The 13,960-nt window shown below is 32.2% G+C and overlaps 1 protein-coding gene across 2 annotated transcripts in view; it reads right to left on the reverse strand.

The window, feature by feature from the left end:
* Positions 1 to 12,866, reverse strand: part of LOC148601446 (polyamine-transporting ATPase 13A3-like) — a 41,318-nt gene extending 28,452 nt beyond the window's left edge. Inside the window, exons 1-7 of one of the 2 annotated variants that reach the window (XM_088554382.1) lie at positions 12,743 to 12,866; positions 7,617 to 7,705; positions 7,094 to 7,261; positions 6,434 to 6,565; positions 5,672 to 5,710; positions 3,863 to 3,948; positions 2,352 to 2,423 (exon numbers count right to left, since the gene is read on the reverse strand). In XM_088554382.1, coding sequence (XP_088410508.1) covers positions 2,352 to 2,423; positions 3,863 to 3,948; positions 5,672 to 5,710; positions 6,434 to 6,565; positions 7,094 to 7,261; positions 7,617 to 7,705; positions 12,743 to 12,839 — 683 coding nt within the window. In that variant the 5' untranslated portion in view covers positions 12,840 to 12,866. Of the gene's footprint in view, positions 1 to 2,351; positions 2,424 to 3,862; positions 3,949 to 5,671; positions 5,711 to 6,433; positions 6,566 to 7,093; positions 7,262 to 7,616; positions 7,706 to 11,395; positions 11,466 to 12,742 lie in introns of those variants that run through there. The other variant, XM_088554383.1, reaches the window with a different exon arrangement.
* Positions 12,867 to 13,960: the final 1,094 nt, after the last annotated feature.

A 13,960-nucleotide genomic window follows, 5' to 3' on the forward strand; every position in this document is an offset into this window, starting at 1 on the left:
GAGTATATTACAAAGTATTTTGAGGAGTTGAAATGTATTCTCGATGAATACACTTACAAACCAACCCTCACAAATCTGGAATGTTGATGAGACTGGAATCTCTCTTGACCATTCCCCACCCAAAGTACTTTCTCATTGTGGCCGTGATGCATTTTCTGTTACTTCAGGAAGGTCATCAACAACAACATTAATGGCTACAGTAAGCGCACTTGGTGAGACCATACCTCCTTACATTATATATAAAGGTTAGCGTCTGACACTTGAGTTGGTAAGCAAAGGAATGGCTGGTACCAAATACAATACATCTCCTAATGGATGGGTTAACACTGAGATTTTCTTGGATTTTTTCAATAACCATTTTCTTGTCCATGTCACTCAACGGCCTTTAATTCTATTGTATGATGGGCACTCTACCCACATCACCATTGATATAATTGAATCTGCCAGGAAATCAAATGTTCATCTATTTGTTCTCCCTCCACATAGTTCTCACATGTTGCAACCCCAGGACGTGTCTGTCTTTAGTCCATTCAAACAAAGTTTGAATACTGAATTCCACAAACGTATGCATGAGAAACCTAATTCAGTAATTACACGTGATCAGCTACCTTCATTCATTAACACTGCATACAACAGTTCTATGACCGTTGCAAACATCATGTCAGGTTTCCGTAAGACAGGGATTTTCCCACTGAACCCAGAGGTTGTTCAGCCAAAAAGGTCAGTGCCACAAATTAATCCAGTGTCATCAACAAACAAGCCTAGCAGGAAAGAACGTACAGATATGAGGTCAATCAAAGTACTGTTTGCACAGAAAGTAGAAACATTTGAAAAGTCAAATCAAACAGAGAAAGCCAAGAAGAAAAGAACAACTTTTGTACCTTCCTATGGCGCAGCAATTACTGAAGAAACATTCAGAGACTTACTGATCCAGGATACAGAAAAGGAAAAAACCAAATCAAATAAAACACAGAAGAGGGAAAAGAAAAATGATGAGTTGAGTCAAACTGAGATAGAAGAACCAGCTCAAAAGAAAAGAAAACCATTTGAAACACCATATGCTAGCATTGAGAAAGAAATTCCATCAACATCAAATGCAGTGTCAAAAGCAAAAAAATCAGTTCTAAATAAAACAAATGGAAAATTTAGGAAGGGGTCTTCAAAAGAAAACAAATCTAAAGGAAAAGGGCTTGCAAAGTCAACAAAAACAAAAACTTCTGAAAAGAACTCAAATGTTTTAAAGGATGGTGATGAACTTGAAGTTGAGGATACAGAAACTTGCATTGTGTGTGGAAAATGTCAGCCAGATGAACTGAGACTGGATATAAGCCTTAAAATTGTTAACTGGGCACAGTGTGATTACTGTCTCAAGTGGGTCCATTTGAAGTATTGTACCGAGGAGGAACACATATCTAAAACTGATAACTTCTACTGTCCCTTGTGTGTTACATCACAGAGCATCTTATAAATAGCTTGATTTTGTGACTGTACCATAGACATTTACAATAGATATATATTAATTGGTTATTAAACCTTATAACTGCCTAATCAGTTCATTTAATAAAAGAAACTCGTAAATTTAGCTCCACTTAAAAATCACATTATCATTAACATATCACAACAACTACAATTCGAACCCATTGTTTTACAACTTTTATTGGTTAAAATCAACTAAAACAGTTTGCTTTGTTCAATTAATGTTCTGAACAATTTGTAAAACTTAATTTGAAATTTCATAATCATTCCTTTATAAATACCCAGGTGTTTATTCTATGCATGCGCAGAATGACGGGACTTTCATTGTTTACAAGAAAACAGCATGTATGTCATACAGAAAACAAATAAATCAAATTTACTAATGCCACTGGTTATAAAGAATGATTTCCTGAAAAAAAACATTGTATGTAGATTTAGTATTCGAAATTTTAAAGGACAGTTAACCATGAGCTTATGTTTATAAAAGAATGCAAGTCTTAGGTGCGCAGACATACCGGACTGCTCGGTAGTGTTAAAAATCATTTTCATGTTTACAATTTTTCGTGCTTTTCTGTCCATTGGGAAAATAGCGAAAATAAGTAAACCGCAAAAATTAGTATGTTTACAGTATGCATATATAAAATATATACATACATATGCATACTTATAATTGTACAAAAATGTATTCAGACACTTATTTTGATAAATTTGCTTACCTTTCACTAAAATAGTGATATTAATAAATTGTCTTTCTCGTCTAATTTTCAATACTGACCTTGTATTTTTAGGCTGATTTTTTTCAGCATGTAAAAGAGAAAGAAATGCTTCTGTTAACATTCATAAAGTTGATGCTTAACTCTTATAGATGAACTTACCGTTTGGTTTGTTCAGCAAATGTTAGTCCCTGACATTCGTGAAAGTACGAACACATATTGTCATCCAGGCCCCTGTTAGAAAATGACAAATTACTGATCTTATGCATGTAAATTGGAGTTCATTGATTTAGTTGTCATCAATCTAATCATAATTATTATATATCTAAATTTCAATTCAAATACACTAGTGATACACTTTGCAATATAAGGTTGTTTCCCTTCATCTAAGTTATCCAATTTTTCAATAAATGGCTAATAAGTAATCTAAAATAAAGTTAACCATTTTCTAATAGGTAACTCAAGTGTTGAAAATAATGTTTCCATTCAAAATCACACTTATTTACTGTCAATAAAGTGTCTTTTTCCTGTTTTTCTCTGTAATAAGAACAAATTCAAATTTTGTGACTTACTTCAAAATTCCTAATTGAGAAAAGTCACAGATATTTTTTACAATGATGATATCACTACATACATGTGTTTTCTTTTATAAACATGTAAGTAGGAAGTCAAATCTAATAAAAGCAGATCCGAAAGGAGTATGTTCAGAAAGTATCAAAATCAGCCACAAAAACTAAAGTGTTTCAAATAAATTGAAAATTGCAAAATTCACTAGTTTAATATGAGCCCTCATTAAAAACCAACTTTCATTGCTATTAATGCATGTGTTGCACTAAAATTGAAGATGAAAAAAAGAAAAAAAAAATTTAGTCATAGTGTGTTAAATCAGCCTTATATGACACAACAGCTTGTATTTCCTGTATATCAGTATTCAAAATTAGCAAAACACAATATTTCAAATAGTAAATTAAAACTTTGGCAAAATAGTAAGCCTAAAACTAGTGTTAGTGAATTTACCCCTTTACACCATCATAATCTGAGTCATTCTACAACACAGATGCAGTTATAGTTGTAATATGCATGCTTGTATTCAAATTTTGACTACATGTACATTGTATTTTTGCCATATAAAAAGCCATTCAACATTTCTCAAATACAAATTATCAGTTTCCTAAAGAAATAATGAACCTCATTAAATAAATATGCAATTTTTGAAAATCTAAAATCATTTTCAAATTTATAAATATCATAATAACTATTGTTTGTTTGTTTGTTTGTTGGGGTTTAACGTCCGAGCAGCACTATTTCAGCTATATTCAGACGATGAACATGAAATGGATGATAAAATGAACATGAAATGAAAAAAAAAGGATGGGTCACAAGGATAATAGGGTTGACAAATTTTGATTGCCACTGGAAAAAGGGGATGGGTAAGGTCGGGTAATTTAGCCTCCTGTGGCGGAGCGCAAAGGTTCCTACTCCTATCGAATACCACAGTAGGGTTCTTTAATGTGTGAGGAACGTGGCATCTTTCCCAACACGGTTTCTGAGCACTTTTTAGTCACCTTATACGACAAGCTTAGCTGCTGCAGGCCTATTCTTTTAACACCCGGGCCTGCACGGGCTAATAACTATTGAACTTGTAACAATATCCACTTTTCATTTTAGCTTACCTAATTTTTTCATATTCTCCTGTTTCAGAATTCCATACAAATTTTACTTTCTTCACCGTGAAATATTTAACCAGGCTGTTGTCACTCTAAAATGGGAACAAAAGCACATTTATGAGGAAGACCTAAGGTAAGGGACATAACTTGAAATCAATGATATATTTGCGTCATATTCAATTTCACCAAAGCCTATAATGCTTTCATACGAAACAGAATGAAATTCATCCATGTTACTTTGATGCTCACATGAAATTGATGTAAAATTCTGAATACAAACGTTCCAGTGATTTGTAAGAGTTGTGTCCCTTACCTTAGGTCAACCTTAAGTCAAATACAATGATAGTTATTGCTTAATGTTATCAAGAGCTTACATGTACAATATATACCATATATATTTACTGTGAGGAATATTTCCTAATATGAAATAACTTTCAGGTCTAGGACATAAGCCCCTGGGATAAAAGCTCCCCATCTTTTGATAAGCTTAATGTTAATATATATATTTCTTTTTTTTTTTGGTGAATATTTTTTTTTCTTTTGTTGTTTGTTCCTTTCATATTTGTATTGCATTTTTTTTTGTTTCTGAATTTTTTTTAATTCTGTTTAGAAATGAAAACAAAAAATTAAGTGGTTTCAATTAAATACTTCCTGATTGACTTCAATTTCAAACTACATGTAATTGAAAGTTGTTATCTTAGTTAAATAACCAATCAAAGATCAAAATATATTATAACTAATTGACTATACCATTCATCTAAACTTTAAAACTTATACTAAGGTAGTACAATACAGTTAGGTCATTTCTGAAAATTTCGTCTCATTTTGTTGAAATAAAGCTGTTTTGAAGCAGTCTGCAAAGAAATTTCTAGTGTTTTGTCATAAAAAAGTGCATATTTTTTAAATCCATGGTGTGTGGAGGTTCAAGTCATTAATAAGTAATTTAGTGATTATTGTTATAAAATGCAGTAGCCATGGTAACACTGAAAAAAATATTACTGAGTTTTAGTACAAATCGGGGTACCTTTCCAAAACTAACAGCCAAATACTATGTTTTATAAAATATCAGGCATTTAGACACTAACAACTGATGAAAGCATGCATGGAGTAGATGAAAAAGGGTAAAAATAATAAGACTCTTTTCGATTCATTCTCTCACAATTTTAGATCCAAAAGTTCGAGCGAAATGAGGTATTTTGAAAATCAGCCATCTGATGCTGAGGAGAGAACCTAATAAGGAAGGGGACTGAAACGTTCCGGATACCATTCTTCATTTAAATTATACCTGTTTAGCATTACATATATTACAACTGTCTATGTATAAATGCTTAACTACATTTAAACAATATATCCACCAAATTTCAACTTTTATATTAATTCTAAGTTTTATAAAATTTAATGGGGGTAACTTGGTGTGCGAAACAGTGCACCTTAATGAAACTGTATAGTGCACCCTAAACAAAATTTCCAAATGAAATAAATGTTTAAATTTTATAATTCCAGTATTTATACATTTTTATATATATCAGTCCACATAATATAAGTTGTAAAGAAATCAAATTTCAAATTTTACATTTTAAGTATTTATAGAAATATTATTCATAATAGATAAAATAATTTCTCATGGGAGGGAGGCTTATGTTGGGGCTATTGTCGGGGGGCTTTTGTCCCGTGCAGTATGAAAACTTAAGGCATGCCTACTTTTAGTTGCTTTTTCCTGATAAATATTATGGTGCAATAGTTTGATCGATGACATGCTTACATTCTTTGATACTGAAAGAATGACAAAAGTATTGTATAATATCCACTACTTACTGAATTGTATTCACAGTTAGCACTACTTTCTAAATTATCCTGAAATGAGAACAGACATAATTTTTTTATGGAAAGAATAATAGAAAACAACTTCAGAACCATATACCAAAACTTGTCTCAAGTCAGGAACTTTTTCAATACATATCTTGTTCAATACTGTACTTTTTATATTTTATAATTTCTGGACTATTTGTGATTTTGTAAACCATAAACCATTTTAGAGCCATAATTGCAATTCTATGAAAGTAGTTTGTTAACACCTATATATAGTACAAATATCAAATCAGGAATTTTTCCTTTAATTTTTTTTAAGGGAAAGGGGTTGACCTAAAGATGATTAAAAGCAAAGAGCAATTGATATAACTATATGTACATGAAGTAGATGTGGAAATGGCACCACTGTACAGCGAATGAGTACCTTTCTTGAATCCAAACAAAGTTTAATAGTAATTCTTCACAATTATACTCAAGCTAGATATAATAGACACACAGACAGGGCAAAAAAATTATCTCCAACCAAAACTGTGGTTGACACAATGATACTATCTTCCTTTGAAGTTCCCGCTCCTGATGTTTCTGTCTAAATGTTAGGGAAGCTGAGGATTGTACTGATACTACCTTCCTTTGAAGTTTTCGCTTCTGATGTTTCAGTCTAAAGGTTAGGGAAGCTGAGGATTGTACTGATACTACCTTCCTTTGAAGTTCTCGCTCCTGATGTTTCAGTCTAATGGTTAGGGAAGCTGAGGGTTGTACTGATACTACCTTCCCTTGAAGTTCTCGCTCCTGGTGTTTTGGTCTAAAGGTTAGGGAAGCTGAGGGTTGTACTATTTTAACTCTGGTACCATCTTTAGTTGTTATGATTACTGTAGCCACAAACCACTGTAAGTACTGATCCTTCAAAAAAAAATTCTTTATTCTTTATGACGCACTTTTGTAATAGCATATTCAAGTACTAATACTGATAAAGAAGTATTTTTACTTCAGACATCAATAAACAAAATATGTGTACTTAATTACTTGAGAGTAAATGAAATCACCTTCACAGTGAAAAAAAAAAAACAACTCCTATATAGCTAAACATGGGTGTGGTACCAGTTGATGAATTTCTCAAAATGTAGATGAGAAAAATAGTACAGGTCCTTAATGAATAAAGATATTTTACCACTGTTTTATTCAATAGATGTAATTACATTTATATCTGCCATTGCAGAATGTAATACATTTTCCATTTTTTTAAATTTTATACTGAATTCTCCTTTAACTGAAAATTCAATGATATCAATATGAAATTACATTATTTTTTAAAGTTGATCAGTCATTTAGAGCAAAATTTTTGGTTAATCTTAGCATAGTACTAAGTGCAAATCAATGTAAATCAGCTAAGTGGATATTTGGGGCTTCAATAAACCCTAATGAACAAACCTGGAGTAATACTGAATCAGCTTCATGTAATGAGCATCTGTCATATGTACTCTTAATCAACCAGTGTGGTAACCAGTAGAAAACCAGTCTGAGAAGGCCAGCAGTCAGTAAGTACAGTATGTATGCTATACCAGTTTTCCATCTGTTCTTCCTGTAGCCTTCAATGGACTTAAAAATTCAAAATAATAATCAAGATAAAATCTAACAGCAAAAACAGAAAATAATGTGAGCAAACATGTATGCTTTGCAATATCAGAAATTAATTGAGAACCATTTAAGATGCAGACTCCACATCTACTTAAATTTTACTACTGGATGCTATTTACCACAATCATGTGAGCCAGGGCAGTTTTGCTTTACTTTAGCTTACATTTTATTTCATCCAGTTTTTTTTTTTATTGAAGAATGACCATAAAAGCAAACTATTAAGAGACAGAATTAGTACACATTAGTCTTTACATGTACATGTAGATCATTTTGAAACATATTTTTAATTAGTTCCCATGCTGGTTATTTTCCATACCATTTGATCTTCAGTTCCTGGGTTCACATACTTCTTTCCTGGATTCATTGGTGGTGGACCTGTCACCCATGCTGATTTTTTTACCATTGCTTTAAATATAAATAGATCAAATCCTAGATTTAATTTACTTAGCATACATCAGGGCCTCATCTAGAGGGATAAAGAGCAAAAACTTCCCTTTGTTTGTGTTCACTTCTACCATTTGTCTTTGACAGGGAGAAGTTTTTGTGATAGATTAAACTGACAAAAATGTCAATAAGTTTTTTTTTCAAACATAATTAACTAAAATTTCTCTTTATCACTAAATTGTCTAAATTAGACCCTGATACATATTCCAACTAGTACAAATGATAAGAGTATATTTTTATATTACCAGTAACATAATTTCAATTGAGTTTCTTGTTACTTTTACTTCTGTTTGTTGTCCACTTTAAGTGAATTAAAAAAACTGATGAAAAAAATGAGGAAGTTCTTCATAATAAAACCTGGTGACCTCTGAAGATTATAGTGATTGGGATTAAAATTTTGAGTGAACTATTTTTAAATATATTCAGGATTTTAAATTACCATAACTCAACAATCTTTGAAAAAAAAATTCTGATTTTAATAGGACATACATGTATTAGCTTTTAAGTGGTGCATGGCCTTCTCTAAATCCAAGCAAATAAAGGACCCAATGTTTTATTTAACAAAAAAAAGGACAAAAAAATGAATAATTCAGCTTACACTCTCAATAATCCGGACTTTTCTTTGTAACACAATGTACATGGTAAATTAATTATAGAGCATTTTTTAAATAGTATTATAAGGTACATGTAATATGATGGGCATTACACCATGTATTCCAGCACAAACCAGAGAGAGATTAGCAAGATATCAAAATCCTGCTTTATCACAAAGGATTACAGGTGACATTGTTATTTAGTCCTAATTTCCCATTTACAAATATTGTTATGTACTACCATTTCAAACACACATATCCATGTAAATGATGAAGTTTCTTTCATAGTTGAAAATATACATTGTATAATTTTAAAGAAGTACAAGATAAGTTACCCTATAACATCTCAATATTTAAGGATCACAGACCTGGGAATAAACATATTATTTCCACTGATAAAAAGTACTTTGTTTCATATATCCCTACACTACTTTGTGTACCTTCTGACAGTAAGTTTAAGCATAAGAATCAAGATTTCCTTCGGGAGATTGAATACAATGTATAATGAGAAAAGGTATATACATCAATGAGACAACAACCCCACCAGGATAAAAATGTCAGCCCAAGGCCATCCATTGGTCTTCAATGAAATCAAAGATATACATGTAGTTCATTTTCCATGAGTGTAAAAATAACACAATTTCTTGCACCACTTGTGGCAAACATTCAATTCAATATGGACTTAATTTTTTTCACCTATTATTTTCCAACTTGTTGTCTGCAACATTTTAAATTATACATATGTATGCTTCCTTGAAAAGTATTAAAAATTTATGATACCAGTTGATAATTGATCTCTGGTTATCATAAACAAAAATTCACTAATGCTTTTCCTTTATAAATTTATTTTCAATAAAAAGCAATTAACTAAAATAATATGCATAAAAATATTATTTTGAAAATTTAAGTTTTTTCGCAATCCATACATAAAAATACATCAATGTAAATCAATAATTACAAAGAATATTGTTTATCATGCACCTCAAATTACATGTGGCTAGAATACACATTGCCAGTGTTAGAAACTTAACATTTGGTCCATATAGATTCATCATAAATTTATGTAGACCGCACTGTACATTTCATAGGAAATTGAGCCAATTTCATCATAGACCTGCATGATTTTACATAGACTTGATCCATAGGTCTACTGCTAATTTCTTTCACTGCATGATTGCAGATATCTAACCATGCTTACCAGACCTTGTGACTTTCCATTAATAAAATAAGTCAAAGGACTTCTACTAAAGGGTTTTTTCTAGGATTTTAAAAGCTTTAATCACTTTCGCGTGAGAAAATGAGGACCATTTTTTTGGTACATTTTTTAAGGTACCAGTAGTATTTGCATCTGACATAAGATATTTCAGTATAATCTGTTATTTACAGCACTGTGTAAAGATATTAAATAAAACTTAAATGTACATTGCATATGAATAAAGCACATTTTCACTGTTGTGGAAACAGGTTTTCCAGACAAGATTAAATTATAAAAAAAAACGCCTTCAAGAATCATCAAGCCTTTAATACTCTTAAACTTAATATAACAGGGACTACATGATATTATTCTATACATCCCTGGCATAATTTTAAATTCTTTAATATTGAAAAAAACACTGTTTTCTGCATGGCAACCTTTTGTATAAAGACAAAAATACATCTAGCACAGTGTAATTATAGATATGAACTGCCTTAACATGCATCAGTTATATACATACATTGGACAGATATCAATATTCTCAAAAAGGTATTTCCCCTGTGTTGCCTCCTGAAATACTATTTTTAGCACAATTTCAATTGTGATTTTTGGATCTTATCCAAGTTTAATACAAATTTAAGTCATAATTTCAGTTATATTTATACAGTTTTGGTCTCTGGGGAGACAAATATAATCTCCATTTATAACTGTCCACTGAGAAACCATATATCAGATAGTATGTGTTGGTTACAGTGTCAAGTTGGAATAAACTTCTTCCCATTCCAATTTTCTTCATTTAATCGACTTGAAAATATTTATAAATTTTACAGTTACAGTTTTTTTTCAGATAACTTGTTCTATTAATCAATAGTTCTAATTGAGAATGTATTAAGGCAGGGTTTGAATTTCAGAATTTTTCCACTAGCTAAATTGAGCAAGTACTGAAAATTTACACTCACTAAATTTAAGGTTTTTCTTTTTGTTATTTCTAGACTTTACCTATATGACATACAGAAGTCCACTAGTAAATTTAAAAAAAAGTTTGTAACAATGCCCCCTAGTTTAATTAGTTGATAAGGAAAACATATTTTGCCACTTAATATCATCGACTTCGTGGAGAGCTTTGTACAATGGAATCATGTCATTTCTATCTGTCTGCACGGCACTGATTATTCTTGACTTTACGTACATCTTTCTTTTTAAGTAAAGTGACAATATTAGTGAACAGTATGTGAGCAGTGGACAGATAATTGACTTAAATAAAATTAAAAACATGACTTTCTCCATGTGGTAGAATGATCTTCTAATCATTGCAAGTACCCACTGAGCTTTGTTAACAGAGATACTTATATGTTTATCGAATTTCAAGTTTGGTTCAAATGTCTCTCTCCTAAATATTTTTCTAGTATTGCCTGACCTCGTTATGACATTTCAAAAGACAATTGGTTGGTTGATGCTGCAGTTGTGTATTATGGTTTATTATTCCAGGAACCCATTTATTTTATAAATGTTCCCAGGTATAATAAACCAGATGTGCCAAGCCCAATGTCTACAGCATCAATCTTGATATAATGACATGAATTTATCATTTTTTCATGGTGCACTATAACAATGGATGACACAAAGCTATCTACTTCTATAGCCTGTTAAAAATCAAGGAATTGTAACTTGATTATGAAAACCAAACATGGTTTGTCTAAACGAATAAAATATACAGAAATAGGTTCACTGTTATTGTACTTGCAGAAGGCTATACATCCAAACAAACAAGGTGTTCCGGGTAGCAAGTTGGAAAGTTAGGCATAACACTCAATTAAGAGACACTAATAAACAATCTTTCATTTTGATTCATGGAAAACAAACCTGTTTCTATTGATCAAATTACACCACATGTGCGAGAAGCATTCCGGAAGTTGACATTATGAGATCATTTCCGGTGCCTAATTTGTAAATTTATCTAATAACCGTACGAAAATTCCCCAGATAAATTATGATATTGAAGTACGACGGTCGTTAAAAAAATTAACATCCCTCCCTTCAAACATTTATAAATGATATCAAACACAATTGTCTTAAATATATCATTAAAGTTAACTTATATACACACATCAATACCTTTTTTTTATATTTAAGTACATTTACTTCTAAAACACAGGTGAGTCCCCATAAGAACTGATTTTGATTCACTGAAAAATAGCAGATTTCACAATTTATTCTACTTATAACCCTGAAAACTAACGCAAAGTCAGTTTTCGAAAATGAAGTAGGGCAACAAAATTAATCATTGTCAAAAATGTGTATACATGTATTTATTATTTCTTTCAAATGGAATGAGTTAAAACATATTTTAAGAGTGATCTCCAATGCATAATACATTCTGAATAACTTTTTTCAATTTGCTTTTTTTTTTATTTGTTCTATTTTTTGCTGTTTTTGTATTGCTATATGTGGTTTTTTTTCAGTATTTTAGTTTGATTGTTTGTGTGTTTCTGTTTGTTTTTTGTATTTCTTCTTGTTTTTGTTTGTTTTGTCTGTTTTGTTTTGTTTAGTTTAGTTTTTGTTTTTTGTTCTTTTTTGTTGTTGTTTTATTTTTATTTATTCATTTTTTAATTATCATTACTATTTTCTTGGTTTTTGTATTTTGTATTTTCAAGTCCAATTTTACATGGTTGCACTTTGATTTCCATAACGGCATATTTGAACCTGACCTTCACATCGGAATTGACATCGGTATAGATTGCATGAAATAGTATTTAATTCAACTTAAACGGACAAACTTGATACATGCACATCAGTATCGAGAACATTCGGCCATAGCGTGATCCACGAAACTTTCGTGTCGATTCCGATTGGTGGTTTTGGTTTTTACGGTCTTGCATGACTATCCTTATGGATCTCGCACGACCGCCCTTTACGGGATTGTGTTTATAGATGTCTTAGTAGTTGGAGGTAGCGGAGCCCAGCCTTTGGGATAACTGACCGAAGAACTCAGTCAGAGTATGTCCTTCTAGCAGCTGAGCTGCTCTGTTGGCGCTCTGTTCTATTCCCAGACCCCACGTGGGTCCGAGAGCGTTTCCCCGCTCAGTACGTCAACGTGTAGAGAGTGTCGATCACATGTCCTACTCTTATATATAAATGACTCGAACGAGCATGTGCAGAGACGCCTGTTTTAAATACTACATAAAAAGGAGGTGTAAATTTAGAACTTACATTTTATATAGTGACGGATGAGGTAGGCTAAAGAATATTCTTCCCAGTCATCTGGGTCCGTATCTAGGTCCTTTTCGACGTTCAGCTTTCCATCCATGTCTCTCTTCTAGCCAGTGGTCGTTAGTCAAAAATAGATATACTATGAATGTTTAGGGGGTCACCGAATTGTTTATACATGTAGGAGATAAGCGCTGATAAAGGAATCATAGACTTTGGACAGAAGTTTGTTTATTTGGGATCCCAAATATCTTGTACTGAGAGGAAATACCGAAGATGCAAACAAGGGGGAAATCCTTTCACAAGATAAAACCGGAAACACAAAAACGAACACAATTAAGATCAATGTACATAAAAAAAATGCAGTAAAAAATAACAAAGAGCTAAGGCACCGACCATTTTTATCCCGACGGGACTGGGATTATTATTTTAATTAGATTATTCCAAATTTGACCAAAAGCATTTCTTTTAAAGGATACTACAGACACTGTAAGGTCGGCCTCATATCTTGACCTACACTTAGAAATCGATGGTAAAGGAAAACTATTGACCAAACTTTACGACAAACGTGATGACTTTTAATTCAGAATTGTCAACTTTTCTTTCATCTGTGGCAACATCCCTTCAGCACCTGCGTATGGAGTGTTCATATCACAACTCATACGTTCTGCCAGAGCTTGCCGAAACTACGCAGACTTTTTGTATCGCGCTAGAACTCTAACAAATAGGCTTCTGGAACAGGGTTATGTTGCTACAAGATTGAAGTCATCACTACAGAAGTTTTACGGTCGTCATCATGAACTCGTGGATCGTTATGGTGTATCCACCTGCACCATGAAAACTGGTTTATTCAACGGGTCATAGTTTTCCTTTCCTCGTTTGTCTACCCCGGACTTTTTATGAGCAACTCGGCGTGCAGGAAAAGCAGAGGACGCGTACCCTACGGCTGCACCTGGTCCATGTTCCCAGTTTTTAGTGGAGTCCGAGTTGCTCATTTGCTTTTGTTACTTTGTATGCATGATTTTAGTTACTTTATGTTCTTTGTTTCGTATGTCTGTTTTCCATGTCTTGTCTTTGTCCCTGGATTGCATTCTTTCGATTACCGCTATAACATTGGTTCCCTTGATTACTCTTTTACCCCACCCATGAATAGAAAAATTGTGATTCGATATTTCCGCAATTACTTAATAATGTAGACTTTAATTTTTTTTACACCAGTAT

Source organism: Perna viridis, chromosome 12 (genome assembly GCF_037379345.1).
Source record: "Perna viridis isolate PV_CMFRI_1.1 ecotype Kerala chromosome 12, ASM3737934v1, whole genome shotgun sequence".
Lineage (NCBI taxonomy): Eukaryota > Metazoa > Mollusca > Bivalvia > Mytilida > Mytilidae > Perna > Perna viridis.